Below are 22,579 nucleotides of genomic sequence, written 5' to 3'. Positions count from 1 at the left end.
TGTGGGTCCTACCACAACCACCGGCCAGTCAAATCAACAAATAGTGAGTCGGAGACGGTTGGATCCGCGTGTTCTGCCGCCCCACTTCCATTCCCGTAGGTGGGAGATGGCCGACACAACACTCGTCGTTCGTCTCCGCGAAGCAAATGGCAACTCTAACGGCACGCAAAGTCGCAGCCCCTGACGCAAGCAACAGACATAGAAGAAGCTCGAGTCATAACCCCACGCCGGGACGCCTGACTTCGCTTCCATCATGACCGAGCGGAAAAAGTCCAAACGCTGCCCCAAACCCCCCCACTGTCGCCGGGGTCAGCGGCAGTCGTCGCTCCACTCTCCCCTCCCGCCGTCGCTTCGCGCTACCGAGGCCGATCCGGGTCCTACCGCGTTCCTCCTCGGAGCCCCTGCTTCGGACCGGCGGATCCTTCCTCGTTTCCAGCTTCGATTGCGGAATCAAGCGCCGATCGGCCTTAAACCTCCACGACCTCCATGATCCCTTCTCGTCGCTGCCTCGAGATTCGGTTGCGTTTGATGTAGACAACTTTGGTGGTTAGTTCAATCAAAAGTAACTGTACATGCTGGTTCTTATGGTGGTGGATTTTCAGGAAGGGGCAAAGATGGTGGTGAGCGTGACGGTGGAGGGGAGTCCGGGGCCGATCAGGGCGATTGTGAAGATGGGAGCCAGCGTGGAGGAGGCGATCGCGTTGGTGGTGGATAGGTACAGCAGGGAGGGAAGGACTCCCTTGCTTGATGGGCGATCTGCTGGTTCCTTCCAGCTCCACTACTCCCACTTCAATCTCCAGAGTATGGATCTATGACTTACCCTCTACTCCTCTGCAGAAATTTAACGAATTCGAATTCTTTTCATGGTAATTAAGCTCTTTGAGTCATGTTAAACGCAATTTCTCTTAGCATCGATTATGCAATGCGGTAAATGTACTGCTGGGGCGTAGTGGCGTGCATGACCTAGGTTACTCGACAGATTGCCAAACCCTGTCCAGAACAGAATAACAAATCGATATTCTTCTTTGATTAACAAATTTTAATAATGACTAAAAAATTCACTTGGAGAAACATCGTTCCAAGTATTCCAAATAACTAGAATACTCAGTTTCGCTGTCATTAAGTTGTTTGCTATATATATATATATATAATCTTAATCAAACTTAACATCATAGGAAGTCCTATGTATCGATCCAACAAGTGTTGGTAGTATATACATATATACACAATTCAATCTATTCGTTTGTTTGAGCAAATCTTATCTAGTTCATCCACCACCAAGTGAGAGCACGTTTATAGAAAGTATAGATTGAACTCTTCATCAATTTAAAAGATGAAACTTAATTCTATGAAAAAAAAACTTATTTGAAGCTTCCATATTTAGTGACCTGGGTGGGATCAAACTAAGGTTTTGAAATGCACTGTTATAAAAAATGGAGGTGATCAAATTGACATGGTAATTCATAAAGATAGTTGATATTTCTCATGGAACTTGCTTTTCCTATATTTTGGTATACATTTTACATATTGTTTCTGGTCTTGCTCTGCCTCCATATCTGGATACTAGGTGTTAGTTGAATGAACTAGACAATAATCCCCTTCATCTAGTTTTTCTTTCTGTGCCATTTTACTTGTTGGCCTTTTCCTTACATTTCTAGTAATGTAAAATATGTCTTCGCATACTTTTTATTGTGCAGTAATGAAGATAAAAATATAGTGACCATATTCTTCAAGGTTTCTTGACATCACCTTCTATTAATATACATTCTGAACTTATTCTAAGTCTACAGAGTCACTAATTGAGATTTAGAAATGTACTTAAGTCTCACAGTAGTACTTAACTGTGACACTTGAAATTGGTTACCATTTTCCCCCTTTTTTTCCTGTCAATTTGTATGTACTAAAGTTACACTCTACCAAGTTTTAGTCTTGTGGAGAATAAACCCATAAAACTCAATTCATCTTAGTATAAGATTTGCAAGTGGTGTCATGGTGACATAATCTTCCATAGAATAACTTGAACTTAGAATTCTCTGTTATTTCAATTTTGTTGGTTTGCTTATTATTTTCATCTCTCAAAATAAGACAACGATCAGTTATAACATCCAATAAGGTCTCTGACAAATATTTCCATGTTGAGGTCATGATCTTTCCCAGTAAAGACCTTTATGTGAGTAGATATCTCAAATAAATAATTTTATTTTCTTAAATTCCATAGGCGATATGACAAATAATACTGTTTCCTTTTAGGATGAGATAAATGGAGTGCATATTTTTTTATATAGCTTTATAGCTTTCTTCCTATTCCTTTCTGGAAGAATACAATTGTTTCAACTTTCAATACGTCACTAGGAGTGTTTCAAACCAATATCATCGCATATTTCATTGACTTTAAACAATATAATTGTCAATCAGCCAATATGTCTAATAATGGCATATTTAATTAATTATCAGTCTCTACATGCCCTCCAAAATAGAATTAGTTATCATGTGAAATGTGCATCCAGCTTGTTCATATATTCAATGCAAGTTCATATCTCGTGCATATTAATAGCATGACTTTTTAGCCCCATAAGAAAAAACAAAAACGGAGCTCCATGTGTTGATTCATGAACCAACGTCTCTAACAAACTGCACGACTTGTTGAGGCACCTTCCCTAATACAACTAATACTAGCATGCTTGACCAAAAAGAAAAAAAGGGAAAAAAATAACACTAGCAAGGACTTTTGAGATGCAAATGACTAATTCAATCAGCTAAACAACTGCATTGATTGGTTTTTATTGGTTCACAAAGCTATATGATTTAGAAAACTTTTGGATCATTGTCTTTATGTTTGGTAAAAGTTTTGAGTTTGTTAGTCTTAGGCTGTGTGATTTGAAACTTCTTAAGAATGAAAACTGTCTGATTGAAAAAAAAAAACCATTTAACAGGCATAAGCAAAAGTGACAAGATTGGAGAAGTTGGTGGCCGGAGTTTCTATCTTCACACAAATAGAAGCGGCGACACCTTCCACTTTGAAAGCGCAAGCACTGACCTGACACCACAAAGTATTCCATCTGACTTTTTCCTTGCATTTGTTACTAAAGGGTTACAGAAGATTGGCAGGCGAACGAGAAAAATATGGAAGATGGTGGCTTGTATTGCATGTATATTCGATTGACAAATATATGCTCAAGTTATCATACACATAGCTGATTGCATATCTAACAACCATTTGCATATTTGATAATGGTTGTTCAGTAGGATTACGCAACGTGTTTTGCCAAATGATTTTCTTCTTCAAACATTTGTGGTCTGTAATCTTCAATTGATAGTTAATACAAGGTGCCCTTACACCGTGCTGTTTGTATCCATCTGACATTAGATTTGCTAACAGGTTTACCACTTAATTGTATTCGACTTTGCGTACCTATTTTCGCTCATTTTAGTGCTCCAGCTGAAAATTCTATTTAATCAAACAGAAAAAGATGAACCCACCTTCCACTATCTTAATAAAATATACTTTTGATCATCATTCAAACGATACAAGGTAGCCCCTCGATAGTCTTGCTATCCGGATCTACAAGAGAAAATGAAGAAGCAATTAGTGGTCATAATTAGAGGATTAAATCCGGATCTACAAGTGAAAAAGAAGACCCAATTAGTGGTCATAATTAGAAGATGAAATCCGACCGGATCTAATGGCCCCGAATTATACTGCTAAAACTCCATCTATATAAACTAATCACCAGACTTCCCCAGCTCTATCATTCGATCTGTATCCATGAACAAGCAGAAGAATTAACTAGTGAGATCAGATTATGGACGACCAAAGTCGATCATCTGCTCCAGTGGAATCCCTCGTCAGCCGGCTCGACCAATTTGATCTTCGGGTACGTTTACAGACCTTTTTTTTTACATCATGAAATGATATATGGAATGCTTCTTGTTCATGCACGCATAACGTGAGAATCGATGCAGTTGAGGCAGATAGAGGAGAAGCATAGACTCCTACCTGCACCGGACTGCTACTTCACCGCCGACGTGAAGCTCTTGGCTAAGAAGCGCGGCGGCGGCGGCCAACACCGCCGATACACTTCCCTGTCCGCCATGCACGACTTGGAAGTCAAGGACGCCCTTTTGGACCGTCTCCACATGCTCGAGACGCGAATCCGTCAGGTAATTAATAATTAGACGACGGCGTTCGTCGTTGTTTGATTGTGGTATATCTTTTGGCTCATGTTTCTTGCCTTCCGTAGCTGAGTCTGGAGTTGGACAAGGACATCGGCGGTGGCGGCGGCACCTCCCCTGCGGAGACTGTAGTGCGCGCGGAGAAGAACAAGGAGAGCGGCGGTGCCCGGTCGTGGAGGTCGGTGGTGTCGTTCAAGAGCGGCGCCCGTGAGCTCCCGAGTCAGAAGCCCATCATCATAAAGGTGAGCGGCCTCCTAATTTGATGCACGAGGTGATCGATTGAGGTAAACTTGCAACGCATTGTCGATTGATGCTGTGCCTCGGGTTGAAGGTGAAGGAGCTGGAAAAGGCGGTGGGCGCGGCGGAGAAGGCGGTGGGCGCCGCTTGCCAGAACGAGAGGAGACAGGCGGAGCGTGCGCGGCTCTATCGGAGATGGCTCACGGTCGGATGCTGAAAGGTTCGACGGTGAGACATCGCATGAACAAATAAATATTCTTTTGAGGCAAAATAAATGTTTGATTTTCCTCTTTTTTTTCTTGAGTTTTTCTATTCCATGGATATTTAGATCGACAGGAATTAAGTTAAAGTTCTCAGAAATTGCACGTATTGGATTGAGGATATACATTTTAGAGCGTTAATAGGAATTTCTTAGAAATGTGTCGAATTCCTAAATAAATATTAATTTGTTCGTGCATATCTCACGTAGTTTAATTATAATATGTTTATGCACATTTTTTTAAAATGGCCATTCATAATTTAAAGAACCAACAATTTCTTTTGAGAAGAGTGAATGTATCTTCACTTCAGATTTGGTAAAAGTTGCCTAGGACTCACATAAAGATTTGATCATGTAAAAAATATTTATACGCATTGTTGAAACTCAAAGGTTACAAATTATATTGTAGATTTTATATTACATTAAGCACAAAATTTGAATTGATTCTTTAAGCATCACAAACTCAAAACATGCAATTAAAATAAATACTAGATAAACATACACTAATAAAGAATTTAACATGATTTAAAAATCTCTCTTTCTCTATGGTTTATAATACCCTATACTTTTTAAAAGAGACAATAGAGTAAACTTCTATGATCACGAATGAAATCTTCAAAGCAAACTTGACCTTAAACAAGTTAGTCTTTAACTAACAATTTCTAGTGATAATAATAATGTTTACCTCTCCCTAAAGTGGAAAACCTCTTTACAAGTATATTATTATTCAAATTCTTTGATTCTATCAACTATTAACTTTATGCAATTGGTTAGTCTATTTGTAGTTAACTGAAATTATTTGGATAGTTCCTTTATTCAACTTACTAAGAAAATCAAATTAACAAATGAAAATCAAGATGAACTCGAACACGATCCTCATACAAATCGACATGAACAAGACAGGACAGGAGAGAAAGAGAGAGAGGTCTAGAGCATCATCATCCGGAACTCATCGAACGTGATGACGCCATCGCCGTTGATATCGTACCGCCGGATCATAACCCTGCACTCCTCCACGCTCTTCGCCTCCCCGAGCTTCCCAAGCGCCCGGCGCAGGCTCTTCGGCGTGATGCACCCGTCGCCGGCCTCCTGGTACACCTTGAACGCCTCCCTCAGATTCTTCTCCTTCTCCTCGCTCTCCTCCCCTTCCACCAGCCTCACAAAGTCGTCGAACCCCAGCAAGCCGTCGCCGTCGCTGTCGCTCGACTCCACCACCGACACCGCATCCTCGTGCGACAGCTCCTCCCCTATCGACCGCATGCAGCTCTGCAGCTCCGTCGCCGAGATCTTCCCGTCGCCGTTCTCGTCGAAGTAGCAGAAAACGTGGTGCAACGACGACGACTTGGAGATGCTCGCCGCCGGAAGCGACGCGGGGATCGTCGAAGAAGGCGGCGGCGGCGGCGACTGCTCGGCCTCTGTTTTCCCCTGTTTCTTGGGCGGCGATTTCGCGCCGCAGAACAGAGTGATCAGCTTCGGCAATGCACCTGCGCGCTCCTTCTTCTTTGGTATCGTGCTGTCCATGCCGAATCACTGAGACAATCAAACGTCGAGTTGGATAAATGATGATGGTTGTGATCGATCTTGAGATGGGAAGAGGCAGCTTCCATCCAAAGGCGAAACCACTCGTTGGAAAAATTGCCAAGCCCGATCGAAGTTCAAGGTTCGTCGTTTATTATATACAACGCAGAAGCCGGCGAAATCCATTAAACTTATAAGCACTTCATTTGGAATATTCATGAAGCGGCGAAATTTCCAGGCAATTTCTCTCAACACCTTTCTTTTTTTAATCAGGAAGTTTGCTATGAAATGCACGGAAAAGTACGGTTCCACATTGCGTAAAGTCTTCCAAAGGTCCTTGTTTTTTTTTCTCAACAAGAAACTCGATTCATATTCGATGAAATTGATGTGGTAGTTGCCTCTGGTCTTTGCAAGCGACTTGAATTGTTCATCTCCAGCGCTATCACTATTCAAATAATAAAACAACGCGCAATTGGCATTGATTTGCTTGGACGCAACCCTCGATCTGGCGCTGTCCATTCTTGATGATTTGTTTTGTTTCCGTAAGTTAAGTTCTACTAAAAGAATATGAAGTCGTCTATTGCAGGTAGTGTTTTTCTACGACTTAAATGGCACGCGCAGAGGACGCGTAAAGAGAAACTTCGAGGAAGATGAGATGAGATGAGATGGTATGTTTTCCATGAGATGTTAACGTCACCGTCGCAATTGAGATCAGAGACTTACTAGGTTAATTGCGTCGGCTTGTAGTTTAGTAGTGTGTTCCTTTTGAGTTTTGGGGTTGGGCGGCGGCTGGTAGTTATCCGCCAAGCTAAGGGGGAAGGAAACTGCCGATGGTTGGCCGGGGTGTATTTTCTATGAACCTCTTTTTCAACTGCTAGATCCAAATACAAAGATCTCAAATAATAATTAATTAACGATTAACTTAAACCTATAAAGTAAGATATATTTCGAATAAAAATATAAATAAACAAGTTGTTGTACACCACATAGCATGCAAGATAATTTACTTGCCAAGCAATTATTATTTCCAATCTTCTAATAAAAAATACATAGATAATAAAGAAAAATACTCAATGGAATCTTAAAGTTTGGATCTGTGGTTTTTAAATATTTAATTTATAGTTTTAAAAATAAATAAATATTTATTATATTATTCATCTCTAATAAGTTAAAGTAAATGTGATTTTAAATATTTTGTTTATTTATTTGTAGATTTTCAAAATTATTTTCTTATAAATAAAAAAAACTTCCAACAAAACAGAACAAGAGATAATATTTCCTCGGATGATTATTGTGTCCAAGATTGTCGTTTCCAAAATCTGTTTGTGTGTCATAAACGTATTTATAAGCAGTAGATACGTCAACAACGTTGTTATTTAAATCCTAAATCTAAACTACAAACAGGCACAATGAGTCGAACTCTAAATCGTGACTGTTTGATTGAGATTAATAGCTTGTCGAAATTGAAGCAATTAACATGAATTTCCCTTTCAAAGGATGCAGCACTCTTCCTTTTTTGCGAGGAGTCCTTACTCAGATGGATTGACAATTCAATATCGACTGCTCATGTCAGACGGCTCTGCAGAGTCGTCTTCGTCGGAAACACAAGCCCTCTTTGTGGTGAATTGTCATGGTTGGCGTTAATTTTGATTATTATTTTTTTTTTTTTTACAATTTCTTAATAAACAGTATACTTATCAGTGATCCTACCATTATTTTCCATCGAGATCTGTCACATTCTCCACAGCAGAGAACTATAATTTGTCTGAGGAAAGTGCAGGAGTAAACAAGTTTTTTGTGTCAAATTTTGATACCGTGCTTGTGAGGCCTATTATTAGGCTGGCAATCTGGCATCCTGCACACGGCAGCCACACTTCCCATATAAAAAGTAAGCCCACCCAATTGGCCAATTCAATGCAGCTCCATTAATTCTCAACCGCAACATCGCGTTTGTGGGCAACGAGGAACGTCTCTTCGCTTTCCTTAGCGAAGCAGGTGCCCCTGCGAGACCTGCACACAGATGGCTAGAGGATTCCGATCGCATAGCCATTCTGTGGCTGTGGCTAATGGCTCTCGCCATCGCCGCTTGGCCACCGCTTCGAGCTGTCTTCTTCACTTTACTTCTACCACTAACTTCATGGGACGCCTCCAAGAACATTTTTTTTGTCCCACTTGCAAAGATTGTTTCAGTAATTAATAAACTGCGTTTGTTAATCTCTTGTTCGTTCAAGATCAGTTCATCTTGCTGCATCTACTGTAGGGACGCCATTTTGTACGAATGATGACGAAATGGAATCTGGTGTTGGACCTTGTGACATGTGAACAAGGCGAATACATCTGTTACTGAACGTATGCTCTGTTTCCACAGACTAATTTCATGAAATAAATATTCGACAGACAAGTAGCACTCGGAAGATCTATCGACAATCTCCAAGCTTTGACGTGTTCTTCAACATATGGTTGTGATTTCTTATCAGAAAGCTGCACTTGTTAAAGATGGATGCGAGAGGGCCACATAAACAAAAGCGATCGAGAAAGATTAGGAGAGACTGGCAATTAACTAAGCAGGAATTCGATCTGAAACTATAAATCATAAAGGATAGAAAACCAGCGGCTGTCACAAGACTTTCGACTGATCACCAACTATCACATCCTTGTTTGTTCTCAAATATATAGCAATTCCTCCATGAGGGTCACTTTGAAGAGTCCTTTTTTGATACGCTGGATCTGATTAGAATTTAATTCTGACAGTTGATAGCTAATTAAGAAAGAACAAGTATAATGATTGAAATCAAATCTTATAATTAACGGAATCCTGATTCAAAAAGGACTTTTCCTTCACAAAATAGTCCCAAACTCACTGATAGTTTAATTACCTGATAGTTTAAACTCTTTATATTACATTCCCTATGTAATATCAAATAGTTATCCAACTAATCAAACTAATGAAGGCCTCACTAATCTAAGTGAACATCCAATTAAGTTTCATGCTAATTTTGTCACAATATTTAAAAAAAAAAAAACAAACAAAGAAGGTAATCACGAGGAACGGCCAGAAAGGCATTGGATGGTTGTCCCTTCCGGTGGGGGTAAACCGATCACCGTTTGTTTGTCACTGCAGATTTGTACAAAAGCTGCGTAGATTCTCCGCAACAAATAATAACTGTGTTGCCGTTTTTACAGTTACATATCCCAGAACACTCCACCAAAACTTCAAAAAGGATGGCTTGTCGACTCCCCTCGCACTCCAAAAAAGAGGACTTGGAGAAGTCGCAGCCTCAAAAATACAAGGAGCATGCGTGTTTTTTAATGGAAGAATTCCTCGACGCCAGAAAAAAGGTTAGGCTAAAAATGATCCAAATGGACGACCGCCAACCGTCCGCGCGAGATGAATCAAGTGAGCAGAAGCAGCGACTGCTGCTGCTGCCGCAATGGTGAAGGAATTTTGCCCTTATTTACTTCCTGTCTCTGTCTCGACCTCTTCTTCTTGCTTGGCTCTTGCTTCCTTTTTATCTTTCACTCCTCCCTATCCCTTCATAAGCGCAAAAGTAGAGCGACAATAAAGCTGTTGGACGAGACGCATTTTTTTCCTCTCTTTCTTCGTCGAAGTCCGGCCGGCCTCTTCTGTTTCCCCTTCCTGCTGGTTTTGCAAGGTTGCCTTCTTCTCCTTGGGTTCCAAGAATGTTTTGAACCCAAAGTTAAAGAGCTGAAATTAACGAAAGGGAACGTCGTTGCTGGCTTGTTTTCTGGATAAGAACTATTTCTTTGGCAAAGATAGGTTCGACTTTTCTCTTCCAAGAAAGGGAACGAAGAGAGCTTTATATTCTTTATTTTTCTAGTTTTCCTTCTATGGCCACACGGACTCATGATCTTTCTTGAACTCTTTGGTGCTCGGCAAGGTGATATTTAAATTAAAACTAATTCTTTTTAGCTTTTCGGCCTTCAAACCTAAAGGTTATATATGAGTTCTTGGATGTGCCTCGGAGATACTTCCAGTAACGGGCTCTATGACTTCTTGGCTGACATGTTTTAGAAGCCTAAGTTTTGTAAGAGTTTCCACTTTATCCTCCTTAAGGTTTGCTAATTAAGAACCTATATTCTTCCATATCTTTCACACAGCTGGTTTAATGCAAAGTGAGCGGTTATTATACTTATATTTGCCACTTGTTTGATGCAAAGTAAGAGTTATTAGCATTCACAGTGTTCTTACGTACATTTCATGTATTTCTCAGGAGTTTATCCATTTTAGGTAGATGTCATTCTACATTGTATTGGCAGATGATTGTAGTTCATGGGATGCTTTCTTTTTTTCAATGTGCCTTTTTGGCTTCTATTTCCAGATCAAAATCTCATATGAATCCTGAACCTGAGGCCTGAAGTAAAAAACTCACTTCTTGAAGTCAACCAGCCTTGCGCAACAATTTATATATTTTCACTACATCAAGACAATGATACCAAGCTCAGGGAAACCAGAACAGAAAAGTCAAGAAGACATAGCGATAACTGATGCAGAAGCTAACCAGTTACTAGCTAGCCATAGTACGGGTACCCTAGAGAAGATTGCTGACACAGAACTGTCAGAAAAGTGGATGGCATTTCCAACTGGGGGCTCTAAAATGCATCCCGTATCCTCTGAAATACTAGAGGAGACAAGTAAAGACGAAAGCATTCAATTGCTGAACCAAAGGCTTGGAGAGTGGGGAATTGCAGTTAGCACAGACAGTGGCAAAAGAAGTGAGAGTTTAATAAGAGCATCAGGAGAGGGAAACAAATTATCTATGGAGAGATTTTCAGGCTCTACAAGGACTTCCGATGACTCAAGTTATCCTAGGGATTCAGTTCCTAGAGTTTCTCAAGAACTAAAAGATGCACTATCTTCTCTGCAGCAGACATTTGTTGTTTCAGATGCAACCAAGCCTGATTGTCCTATAGTGTATGCTAGTACTGGGTTTTTCACCATGACCGGATACTCGCCTAAAGAAATCATTGGCAAAAACTGGTGGGCTCTTTCTCTTGATACTTATTATTTTAAAATTTTACCATGAAGTGAAGCTTCACTCTGCTTGAGAAGTCTAGTAACATAGCCAATCTGTAATATACTAAATGGACCAATGGAGTAATAATAAAAGATATTATTATTCTTAGGTAATTGTTGATTATGATCTTCTTTTCTTTGTATTTGTAACCTTCTCATCAAACTTGTAACATTATTTTCTTCTTAACTTGTTGCAGTCGTTTCCTTCAAGGTCCAGAAACTGATAGATTGGAAATTGAAAAGATAAGAGAAGCTATGAGGACAGGGAAAACTTATTGTGGAAGGTTATTAAACTACAAGAAGGATGGCACAAAGTTTTGGAACCTTCTCACCGTAACACCTATAAAGAATGAGAATGGAGATATCATCAAGTACATAGGGTGGGTCTTTTCCTTTTGACTGATCCAGTCTTTTGTCTTCCTAGTATCGGATTTTCAAATCATGTTTAAACAGTCGACCATGGCAGTCATTTATATATTGTTTTCCCTCCTCCCTTTCCCCACCTAGTTATTTACCCAAGTAAACCCAACCTTAATTTTATGTTAAAGTTTGATGTAAATATATTAGCATTACAATGTGATGAAGTATGGTGCTACTCTTTTCTTTAGATGGCTAGAATCCGTGGCCATGCTCCTTTATTGTTAGCTAGTAACTCTCATATCTATCTAATTTCCCTTCTTAAAATTTAACCTTAGACACCTCTAATTTCAGAATGCAGGTTGAGGTCAGCAAACACACAGAAGGTCTAAATGACAAGACATTGCGTCCAAATGCCTTGCCAATGTCCTTAATTCGTTATGATGGTTAGTAACTTTATCAAACCATTTTCTTAGTGGAAATATTTTACTTACCTTTCAGGATATATTTTGTTTTTCTTTCATGTCAGCACGACAACAGGAGCAGGCCATGTCTTCTATAGAGGAGGTTGTCCAAACTCTGAAGCATCCTCACAGTCACTCACAAGCTGTAGATCATGATACTTTTTCTAAGCTTGATGCGGGCGAGCAAATCCATGCTGACTCTCCGTATCAAGACTCACAAGAGAAAAAGAAACTTAAGGCACCAAGTGGATTGGCCCCTCCATTGGATGCTAAACTAGACTTACCCGTTATGAGCACTAGAAAATCTGGTCGTTCTTCATTAATTGGGTAAGTGAGAAGCTCTCCAGCTTTAAGTGTGTTTTAGGGTATACTCGATTGATTATTAACCATTCCAGATCCTTAATTATTTATCACCCCAATCATACAGCACTATTCTGTGTTCCTTGTATCGATACTCAAGCTGCCTTAGGCACTGCTGAAACATTCCAGTTATTTGCAGATTCAGGGCAAGAAAACAAAGTTCAATCGAAAGGTACGAACCTGTTATTGAGCCTGAGATTCTGATGACCAAAGAAGTCCAACGAACAGAAAGTTGGGACCGTGTGGAAAGAGAGAAAGACATGCGACAAGGAATTGATTTAGCCACAACTTTGGAGCGCATAGAAAAGAACTTTGTGATAACAGATCCGAGACTCCCAGATAATCCAATTGTAAGATATATTAGCAAAAGGGATTAATTTGCACCATTGCATTGGTAATTAGTTTAGATATGAAGACAACATAGTCAAGTATTCAGTTACCATATCTGCAAAAAATAGAATGATAATGCATATATAGTTCCTGAACAAACAATGTGCATTCATGTACATCTCTGTACAGATATCAGTGTTTTTGCATAAGGCATGCCTAAATCTAACATTTTTTTTACTTATACTTCCGAGTTGTATTTGATGTGTATGTATTGCAGATATTTGCATCTGATAGCTTTCTTGAATTGACGGAATATTCACGAGAAGAAATTTTAGGAAGAAATTGTCGGTAATGGCATACTCCTTATATTTTTTGTTTTGAATCTTCTCTCAAAATAGTATATAGTTTAACATAAGATATTGCATAAATTTTGGATAACAATTGTAAGGTTCATTTGGGCCCTTTAAGTACCCCATTTATTTTGCTAACCATTTTTGTTTCTAACTTCAAATTGCTTCGTTCCTCTCTTTGTTTTTTCTTCTTCTACTCGAGTAGACAAGGAAATATATTTCCTTCTCCTGCTACTTTTTCTCTACTTTGGCATCCTTTCTAAGTAGACACACCTTAATACATATGCAAGACTATATCACTAGTAATATCCATACATTAATCCACTTTTAATTATTAAACATGTTGAGAGATTTATCTTTTCCACTCCTTCGCCTTAAATTCTAATTGTTCCAACTTGTCTTGACTATTTATCTTTGCATCAATCTTTAGCTTGTATTTTCCTACTACGCTATTTGTCATACCAGCATTCTTGTATTTTCTAAACTGACTTTTTAGGAAGTTTTCTAGTACCTTTTCCAAACTTCTGTCTGCTTGATCCTGTAATAATATTCAATTGTAGTACAGGTTTCTTCAAGGACCTGAAACAGACCAAGGAACTGTTCTAAAGATCAGAGAAGCCATACGAGACCAAAGGGAAGTGACGGTTCAACTAATCAATTACACAAAGAGTGGTGAGTTTGTAGTGAGGCATCGTGTTGCACTCTTATTCTCTATGACAGTCTGATCAAAATTGATGCACTAAAAACTGCACCTTACGATTCTTTATTGATCAGTAATCACTGAATCAAATATGTTCTGCTAATAATATGACATATGTTGAACTTCTTAATCTAGGGAAAAAATTTTGGAACTTGTTCCACTTGCAACCGATGCGTGATCAAAAGGTAATAAACTTGTCTATTTGGATGGTGTTCCAACAAATAAAGTTTCGTATAGTGAGATAACTGATGAATCCTAATTTGTAGGGAGAGCTTCAATACTTTATTGGTGTGCAACTAGATGGAAGTGATCATGTTGAACCCCTTAGAAACCGTTTGTCAGAGAGGACAGAGATAAAAAGTGCTAAAGTGGTAAACTTCTAAACTACACAGCCACTTGGCCAGCTTGACTTGTTCATGAGTTTGTAATTGTTTAGATAAGCATTATTTCAAATAATTCAGTCAAGGAACCATTACCTGTTTTTTTAGAGCGTACTACAATCACTAACAATGATGATCTTTTGAGTTTTGACAAAATTACATGGCTAACCGAATAATTTACTCGATCAAAATATGTCTGTAATCTTAACTAAACTAATTATTGCAACGTTAGATTTACTTGGTTAGTCACTCGTTCAAAAAACTTAGGAGATCTGAAAATAAATTGATTTCTTTCCTTGTAACTCGAGCTTTTAGTTAAATGATTAACCAAGCTACAATCTTTGGATAGGATTCCACGGCCAACAGAATAATTTGCAGATTTGATCACTGTGTCTAAAATCTTAACTAAAAGAATTAATAACCAATTGCATCAGATATAGTTATTTCTGTTATTTTTCTATCAAATTTTTACAGCAGCAAACACTTTTCAGGTATGTAATTGTAACATTTAAATATTAATATACTATCTATTATCGAGTGACAGGAATCTCTCTTGCCAGTTTCATTGTTGTTTGTTTTAACTTTTAACAACACCAGTGAGACAATTCTTCCTACAATCTTCTTTTAAATAACAAACTTCTTAGAATTTATTGCAAATATTTACAGATGGAGATACTGAGATTTTAATGGCGATTAAAGGGACAGTTTTACATCATGTGAATTATTGTCTTCCATAGATGAATGGAACTGTATGATATGTTTTGACCTTGTGACTTCTCTACCAGGTGAAGGCTACAGCTGAGAATGTTGATGAAGCTGTTCGAGAACTTCCTGATCCCCATTTGGTAAGGTACATTTTTGTTAAGCTCAAAGTTAACAATTTCCAATAAATATCTTTTAACTAGTGGAGAGTGTTTATCTTTTCCTTTATACAAACACTGTCAATTGTAAGTGTTCCTTGTAGGTTACACATTCAAATATGTAGGGGCATTTGTTTTATTTTCTCTACATCACGAAGATATTTTCTCTACATCATGAAGATATTTTCCAACTACAATTCAATTTGTTTATCTATACTCACATGCTCTTATATTGTATCTGTATATAAAAGAAAATTTGGATTAAATATCCAAAAAATAGACCATTGAATTTAGATGCATCTTTTACCTTCAAAATACCATGAAACCAAACGGCAATTTCTATGTGCCAGTGTTGAATCATATATCAGCACTGTGAATTTTTAAGTTTAGATGGGTGAGTTGCACTTGGTATTGGCCCTGTGAAGCGGAGTTTGAGCTTTTTTCTGTGAAAATCACAGTTTGAGCTTTAACGTCCTTGTTCTGTTGAACTACACAGTAAGAATCTCACAATATGTCAAGTACATAAAGACAGGACGAATTTTGCACCTTGAGGATCAAAAGTTTTATGAAACCAATAGTAACGACAAAACATATGAGAGCTAACCTTTTTGAGGAATAAGCCCACCCTCAATTAATGATGCCTGCAGTTGCTTCCAATTTGATTGTTATCTTGTATTATTGACATTGTGTATATATGTTTTTTATATAGACCTTAGACAGCCAATACTTGCAGATACAAATATATGTACATATTTCTTTTAGTCATTACTTATAGTTTAATAACAATTACTGATTGTTTTCAGAGACCAGAGGATTTATGGGCAATCCATTCAAAACCTGTCTTTCCAAAGCCTCACAAAAAGGAAAATTCTTCATGGTTAGCTATTGGAAAGGTATTTCTACGTCTTATAGTGTTTCTGTACAATTGACTGTTTGTAGCTACCACATTTGTCATTTGTTTTTGAGAATTATGGTAACTATGAAGTGCTTGTTGCCTTTGGAACAAAAATTATCTCTGATCTTGAAATTCAACTAACCTGTGAGTGCTTCAAATTCTTGTCGGATTTGCAGATCACTGGAAAAGGTGAAACAATTGGTTTGAAACATTTCAAGCCTATTAAACCATTAGGATGTGGAGATACTGGAAGGTATTGTTAACAAAAGAGGGGTGCTTCTTGTTCCATTTAACGTTTTTATTGTTGATGATATGGAATTTCACATTTCTATCATTTCGTTTTAGGTTTTATGATAATCCAACCACAAAATTCTTTCTTGGAGAAATATAAAAGTTTGGATTTTAAGAAAAACCTGATTGACCCAATTTTATTTGCGATATTAAAAAGAAAATATTGCAACCTTTTATTTATTTGGGCTAGGTCAGGTTTCTGGTTTCTGGGTCTCCAGATTTTCAAATTTTTGTTGGTTTTCGAGTTGAAAAATTAATAACTAATACCTTTTTCAGTTATCAAAGCAAGAAAACCTGTAAATATAATAAGTCAGCTTGTTATATTCTAAGAGCTTACAAGAGTATAAGTGATTAACCTACTTAATACTTATTGTATTATTAGCCTCTTATTTCCTTTATAGAAGTACCCAACCAGTGTGGCTTGAATTTTTTTTTTTTTTGTTCTACTTCGTTTATCTAATACCCAATTAATGAGTGTACATAAGTTAGTTGAGATAGTTACTATTAACTTGGGTTTAAACATTTCGGCAGTTAGGTTGGAAAAGTTAATAGGGCAATTCTTCTATTTAAGTGACGCATGACATCAACACGATACACTTTTTTTTGGGCTGAAAATTTTGTTGACCTAGCCTAAAATGTTTATTGCTTTTGTTTTAGTGTACATTTGGTGGAACTGCAAGGTACTGGTGAATTATTTGCTATGAAGGCAATGGACAAGTCCATAATGTTGAACCGCAACAAGGTTTTCTCTATCGTCTTTTCCTAGAAAAACAAGGGTTTTCTATGATTTAAGATGTATTGACTACTGTTAAACAAACATACAAAAGTTTAAGATGTATTGCTATACTTTATGAGATCAGGAGGTAACTTATCTTTATAATTCTTGTACAGTAACCAAAAACAATTTCTAGTCATCACAGACACCTATATCCTCTGAAAATAAAAGTTGTACTATATGCTTAAGTCCTTGTGGATTTACAGGTTCATCGGGCATGCATAGAGAGGGAGATTTATTCACTGTTGGACCATCCTTTTCTTCCAACGCTATACACTTCTTTTCAGGTCAGTTCACTTAAAATCTCCGCCTTTCAATTCAGTTTATTAGAGAACTTTAAATTATTCATCAGACAAGGGATAAAGAAGTGATTCTTTTCTGTTCATTGTTTATGTACGATCAATTGTTTCTTTGCTATCTTATGATGTTGCTCTAATTTAAATGTAATCACTTCTCTCTCCTTTTCTCCTTAGACCACAACACACGTCTGCCTAATTACAGACTTTTGTCCTGGAGGAGAACTATTTGCGTTGCTTGATAAGCAACCTATGAAGATTTTCAAAGAAGAAGCTGCAAGGTAAATTATAGTTAGGGATATTTACTTAACCGTATCTCTATTACTTATCTATGAAAATATATATTTCTTTTATTTATTTTGTTGTTAGAGAAAATGCTATCTCTATTACCTATCTATGAAAAACATAGTGAGTATTAAAGCTATTCCCTCATAATCATATTCAGATATTTGCAGGTTCTATGCTGCTGAAGTTGTAGTTGGCCTTGAATATCTCCACTGCCAAGGTAAACTGGTCAACTAATGGCGTATTGCATCTATCAGTGTCTAAATTTGAAAGCTTGAATTTGGTTCAAGAAACTATCCTATGTAGATAGAACAATTAGTACCGCTTTTCATTGAATTCCCAATTGTGGCATAACCTCTACAAGAAATTTTCAATTGTCCATGTTACTCTAGAATTCCACCTGGAGACTATGCAAAAAACCAAACTTGATGTTGCAATAATATTAGTTTGTAAATGGGGCACCATTTCTGTATCTAATTATCTTAATTTCTCATAATGGGAAAACTTAGTCATTTTACCCTTCTGCTCTTAACTGGTATATTGGTCAGTCTTGAATTTCGTGATGGGATTTGAAACACATTTAATGTTAATAGAAAAAATGGATGCTACAACCATGATTTGTTTCATTCTCAAACCCCAAGCTCAAAACCACTTGGTCGATCTTCCCATCACGGAGTTGAACTTTTTGGTTGGAATTGGGTATTGAAACTCGTTTCTATCTTAGTCTGTGGCTTCCTTTAATTCCTAAGATAAAAACTGAGACATTACCCTACACAAGGTACTCATAACCAGAATGTTATTTAATGCTATGTCAAATTTTTGAGTAACTGGATTCAAAAAATGATGTTAAACCATGGAGTGTTTTTCCTTTTCTTTGTATCAATTTGTAACTAACATGCACAACATGTTCATCATTTCACATAGGTATCATTTACCGTGATCTGAAGCCAGAAAACATCTTACTTCAGAAGGATGGGCATGTGGTGTTGACAGATTTTGATTTGTCTTTCTTGACAAATTGCAAACCACAAGTATGTTAGCTATTTCATTCTGATTTCGTTTTCTTTTTCTTTGAACTCATTATGTCATTATAAAACTTGGCTTGTTTTATCTCATCTACACTTCTTTTGTTAACAAATCTAAGACATCCTTTGTGACAAAATTTTGCCAAATGAGATTCTTAGACATAAGGAAGTTCACCATGGTTCTGAAGTTTAGGATTGAACACGCTAGCAAACTATATAGGAATGATACATAGGGAAAGCAAGACTTGTACGAATGTTTATAATAGGCTAGAAATCAAGTCTGTCTTTTTTTATATAACACTTTTATCCTTAAAATATTTTAGAAAATATTTATTAATTATGTTTTTCTGATGACCTCCATTTTTAATTATGTCAAAATTATTTTGTCTACCTCTTCTTTCTTCCCAAGGAAATTATTTTATATTCTATCTTACAGGTGATAAAACAAACATTACCTTCAAAGAGAAGAAAATCTAGAGATTTTGCTCCACCAACATTTGTAGCAGAACCAAATACTCAATCCAATTCATTTGTTGGAACAGAAGAGTATATAGCTCCAGTATGTTTCTATTTTAAGTTTTTACCATATATTATGTTACCTCTAGTTGCTTTAATGGTTTCATTTTTTTTTTAAGTAAATCAAAAGAGCAAACTTTCTTTTGTTGTCGTTTAAGATGCCAGCTTAGTAAATTGGTAAAGTTTTTTGTCATGGCCTAAGTGGTTCCCTTCTCATGTATGGGACAGACCCTTCTAATTGTCCACAATTCCATCAAAATGTCCATATATCCATACTGGATGTAAGTCCATGCAGCATGACATTATAAAATAAACCTAGATGACTCAATGAGAAGTTGAATACTAATAACATTAATAATAATAATAACCAAATACCCAAATAACTATATATGTTTAACTACATTGACAATCCAGATAGCTTCTGTATAGACAAATTGGCTAATCAATCTAGGTCCCTGACTCCTCGACAATTATGAAAAATACTACTAACCCAGTCATAACAACCTATCTCAAAGATCTATTATCCTGGTTCAACACCCAAAGCACTCGTCTCTAGTTAGTCTAAAAGCAAGACTAATAGGATGTCATCTAGAGAAATAGTTGGCAAAAATATACACTAGCATGTAGCAACAAATCTAGTAAAGTGTAACTGTATGTAGCAATATGGTTAGTAAAGCGGAGTAAGGAAACAAAGCATGAATACGTAAATAAACGTGAGTTTTCATTATTTCATTTCGTTAGATTATGTTTAACCTTTATCTTTTTATAGTTTGAGCGTGTTAGGCGTGTGGGTTATGCCCCTACACTTAGAAGCAATGAAGTGGTACACAACACAGGAACAACTACTTAAGCACAACCAATACACTCACCATCGACCAATGATTTTAGATTAGCACAACTAAACAATTTAATCAAAACTAATTGTTTTCCAACAACAACAACAATGGTATAAACCCTCGAGGAAGGCCTAACATGAGGAAAGCGATCCTACCTTCAATGAAGCTTGCTGGAATATGTAAGCGTACCGAAGAACTCAATGAAACAGCTGCTGCCCCGTTCCACAAGAGTCACTACCGCTCTTAAACTTTAAGGTAATAAAAAGAACTTCAACCGCAAGGCCTGCCCAGATGGAGCATGATATTAGAAAAACGCACATCTTAAGAAACGAGAAGGGATAGCTTAGCTTTACCGCTCCTTGTAGTAGCCGCTGTTCGATGGGAAAGAGGTGCAACTCAGTAATCGCACGAGAAGAGGCGTTTCCAACGGTGCCCGTTGTCCTGAACACCTCAAGTTGCAGCCAAACGTAGAGATGATGAATTGAATCAAGGGCTCAATGTAGACAGAAGCTAGGGTAATCCTTCTGAAGACTCACCGCCGGCCTTAGAAGCAGAATCCTGCCGCTAATCCGACGAAGGAAAGGATCGGCGACTGGCCGCGCAACCCTAAGCGACTGGCCGCGCAACCCTAAGCGACAGGAGCGACGGCGTCGGAAGGGACGTGAAAGCTTCGGTGGCTTTGAAGGAAGTATTTCCTTCGACATGTTACCCCTATTTAAGATGGATTTTTTTACACCTTTACCAACAAATCTCTAAAGATTTTTATTTGTTATTTTTTATTATAATTTCGTAATGTACCTGTTTTCGTTTTAAACTAACTGAAAATTTTAACCTGTGAATGTGCTCATCTACTATCATCTTTTTCTTACAGGAGATCATCACAGGAGCAGGGCATAGCAGTGCTATTGATTGGTGGGCCCTTGGTGAGCATTGAAACTTTTCCAATTAAGTCTCTTTTTTTTTAATAGACATAGAAAGGAAAAAAAAAAACAAGTGTCAGCCATGAAGAAATTGTAGTAGCTGTCTTGTATCATTGCTCAATACGACTGAATGGTAAATCAGATGCATATATACTCTCTTCGTTTACATATTAGAATGTGTTAATTGAAATGTAATACTCTAATTTGGACAAAATTGATACTTTATTCGAACCCTGGCCAACACTAGACATTGCCATCTGTTGTAGAGAGAATTCAATCCAATCCAAAATGCTACTTTAAGGTCATTCAAATGGAGATGTGAGACCAAGGAATGAGACAAAGGGAAAGTTTATTTTATTTTTTTCCCCATTCTCTCCTTTTAACATACCTTGTAGAGGTGAAGGCATGACTATAATATCATATTAAAGTCCAAGAGAGTTCAATTTAATTCAAAATATTAAGACTTTAGGTGGAAATCTCTTGATATTTAAGTATATATTAATATCCCTCACATGAGACTAAAAGATAAAGTTTATTTGCTTTCATATCTACTTTCAACTACATCCAAGCGAAGATTGGAAATATATATATATAGTTCCGGGTCAGCGGCTTATACAGTTTGCTATAAAATAAACTGTTCTAATTATTGTTATTAAGTTCTACTATTCTGTACTGCATGTGGAGTGAACAATCTCATTCAATCTTATCGTTTTAAAAGAAATGTTAAAAATGCATGAATCTTTTTCTCTGTTTTTTTGACATTGTAGGAATCTTGTTGTATGAGATGATGTATGGTCGAACACCTTTCAGAGGGAAAAACAGACAGAAGACTTTTGCAAATATTTTACGCAAGGACCTTACATTTCCTAGTAGCATACCGGTAAGAAAATTCTCCACGATCTATCTGCTTTTTTTGAAGGAAAAAAAATGAAATCAAGCTACCTTAGGAACAGTAATAAATGTTCATGAATGTTGTCCATAAATTGAACTGCTATGGCAGTGTTTCAAGGAATTTATCAGACAGCCATTCTCAAGGCTATACCCTTCTTTGTGAATCCAAGCTTCTAGTATCTAAGCATCTGTGCCAGAAAATTCAATGAGTTTCAGTGTATAAAACATGAAAAGGCAATCCTTTTTGAATACTGTTTCTTGTATTTTGCAGGTTAGCCTTGCAGCAAGGCAGCTTATACATGGATTACTGAACAGAGACCCAGCTAATCGTTTGGGATCAAAAACTGGTGCCAATGAAATCAAGCAACATCCCTTCTTCCGTGAAATCAATTGGCCTCTTATTCGTTGCATGGTAGGAAATAATCTTACAGTACTTAGAGTTTAGAGAGGTACTATAGTAAAGTATCTAATCGATCTGTTTGTATCTTCACAGACACCGCCGGAGCTAGAAGTTCCACTTCAGGTGACTGGAAGGGAACCTAACTCCAAGGTGAAGGATGCACAATGGGCTGACGAACAAATGCCCATTGATTCTCTAGAGTATCTGTGAAGTGAGTGCCATAAAACTAAGTTGAATACTTGAATTTAGTAGAATAGGCATATGGAATTAGCAAAATCAGTATTTGACATGTTACATGGAAGATGATATATACATTCCTTGTTTTCTGTTTTGAATTTTATGTTTGAAATCATACTTGATTTTCAAAATGCATACTTGTACAGAAAACATGAGCTACACATACTGCATTGTGTAGCCTGGAGAACA

At 37.4% G+C, this 22,579-nt stretch overlaps 4 protein-coding genes and 1 long non-coding RNA gene across 6 annotated transcripts; 3 read left to right on the top strand and 2 right to left on the bottom strand.

The window, feature by feature from the left end:
- The first annotated feature begins 106 nt into the window (after positions 1 to 106).
- LOC141824469 (uncharacterized protein At4g22758-like) lies at positions 107 to 3,354 on the top strand. The gene is made up of 4 exons (XM_074711770.1): positions 107 to 165; positions 272 to 530; positions 603 to 801; positions 2,934 to 3,354. The coding sequence occupies exons 1-4, from the start codon at positions 107 to 109 to the stop codon at positions 3,161 to 3,163; spliced, it is 747 nt and encodes a 248-aa protein (XP_074567871.1). The 3' UTR covers positions 3,164 to 3,354.
- A 425-nt stretch (positions 3,355 to 3,779) lies between these two features.
- Positions 3,780 to 4,669, top strand: LOC141834154 (uncharacterized). The gene is made up of 4 exons (XM_074721641.1): positions 3,780 to 3,875; positions 3,964 to 4,161; positions 4,242 to 4,415; positions 4,505 to 4,669. The coding sequence occupies exons 1-4, from the start codon at positions 3,804 to 3,806 to the stop codon at positions 4,625 to 4,627; spliced, it is 567 nt and encodes a 188-aa protein (XP_074577742.1). The 5' UTR covers positions 3,780 to 3,803; the 3' UTR covers positions 4,628 to 4,669.
- An 838-nt stretch (positions 4,670 to 5,507) lies between these two features.
- On the bottom strand, positions 5,508 to 6,407 carry LOC141835084 (putative calcium-binding protein CML31). Its single transcript, XM_074722511.1, has one exon. The coding sequence runs from the start codon at positions 6,188 to 6,190 to the stop codon at positions 5,597 to 5,599; it is 594 nt and encodes a 197-aa protein (XP_074578612.1). The 5' UTR covers positions 6,191 to 6,407; the 3' UTR covers positions 5,508 to 5,596.
- Positions 6,408 to 9,525: 3,118 nt separating this feature from the next.
- LOC141828361 (phototropin-2-like) lies at positions 9,526 to 22,364 on the top strand. Of its 2 annotated transcripts, none has more exons than XM_074715790.1 (23): positions 9,526 to 9,965; positions 10,528 to 11,186; positions 11,420 to 11,602; positions 11,934 to 12,025; positions 12,109 to 12,370; positions 12,543 to 12,753; positions 13,011 to 13,081; positions 13,649 to 13,755; positions 13,919 to 13,968; positions 14,050 to 14,154; positions 14,949 to 15,008; positions 15,827 to 15,916; positions 16,095 to 16,171; positions 16,867 to 16,951; positions 17,191 to 17,271; positions 17,458 to 17,561; positions 17,736 to 17,785; positions 18,490 to 18,596; positions 19,027 to 19,149; positions 20,814 to 20,865; positions 21,630 to 21,742; positions 22,025 to 22,165; positions 22,247 to 22,364. In XM_074715790.1, exons 2-23 carry the CDS (start codon positions 10,636 to 10,638, stop codon positions 22,361 to 22,363), a joined length of 2,832 nt encoding a protein of 943 aa, XP_074571891.1. In that variant the 5' UTR covers positions 9,526 to 9,965; positions 10,528 to 10,635; the 3' UTR covers position 22,364. The 2 variants fall into 2 exon arrangements, with proteins under 2 accessions (XP_074571891.1, XP_074571899.1); XM_074715798.1 differs by having other exon boundaries at positions 9,616 to 9,840.
- Positions 19,953 to 20,611, bottom strand: LOC141824998 (uncharacterized). The gene is made up of 2 exons (XR_012601479.1): positions 20,296 to 20,611; positions 19,953 to 20,225 (listed from the first exon to the last, which is right to left on the bottom strand). It is a non-coding gene; the product is annotated as an uncharacterized LOC141824998 (long non-coding RNA).
- Positions 22,365 to 22,579: the final 215 nt, after the last annotated feature.

This window comes from Curcuma longa, chromosome 1, assembly GCF_044706935.1.
Source record: "Curcuma longa cultivar G26 ecotype Majalengka, Jawa Barat chromosome 1, ITB_CL_G26_1.1, whole genome shotgun sequence".
In the NCBI taxonomy this organism is placed as follows: Eukaryota; Viridiplantae; Streptophyta; class Magnoliopsida; order Zingiberales; family Zingiberaceae; genus Curcuma; species Curcuma longa.
Note: the sequence above shows the minus strand (reverse complement) of the source record. Positions and strands in the feature narration are given on the sequence as shown.

Coding starts and splice junctions, on each gene's coding strand:
- LOC141824469 (XM_074711770.1), top strand. CDS start 107: ATGGCCGACACAACACTCGTCGTTCGTCTCCGCGAAGCAAATGGCAAC. Junction 166..271: donor AATGGCAACTCTAACGGCAC/GCAAAGTCGCAG, acceptor GAGCGGAAAAAG/TCCAAACGCTGCCCCAAACC. Junction 531..602: donor GAGATTCGGTTGCGTTTGAT/GTAGACAACTTT, acceptor GTGGATTTTCAG/GAAGGGGCAAAGATGGTGGT.
- LOC141834154 (XM_074721641.1), top strand. CDS start 3,804: ATGGACGACCAAAGTCGATCATCTGCTCCAGTGGAATCCCTCGTCAGC. Junction 3,876..3,963: donor TCGACCAATTTGATCTTCGG/GTACGTTTACAG, acceptor GAATCGATGCAG/TTGAGGCAGATAGAGGAGAA. Junction 4,416..4,504: donor AGAAGCCCATCATCATAAAG/GTGAGCGGCCTC, acceptor CTCGGGTTGAAG/GTGAAGGAGCTGGAAAAGGC.
- LOC141835084 (XM_074722511.1), bottom strand. CDS start 6,190: ATGGACAGCACGATACCAAAGAAGAAGGAGCGCGCAGGTGCATTGCCG.
- LOC141828361 (XM_074715790.1), top strand. CDS start 10,636: ATGATACCAAGCTCAGGGAAACCAGAACAGAAAAGTCAAGAAGACATA. Junction 15,009..15,826: donor AACTTCCTGATCCCCATTTG/GTAAGGTACATT, acceptor GATTGTTTTCAG/AGACCAGAGGATTTATGGGC. Junction 16,172..16,866: donor GGATGTGGAGATACTGGAAG/GTATTGTTAACA, acceptor CTTTTGTTTTAG/TGTACATTTGGTGGAACTGC.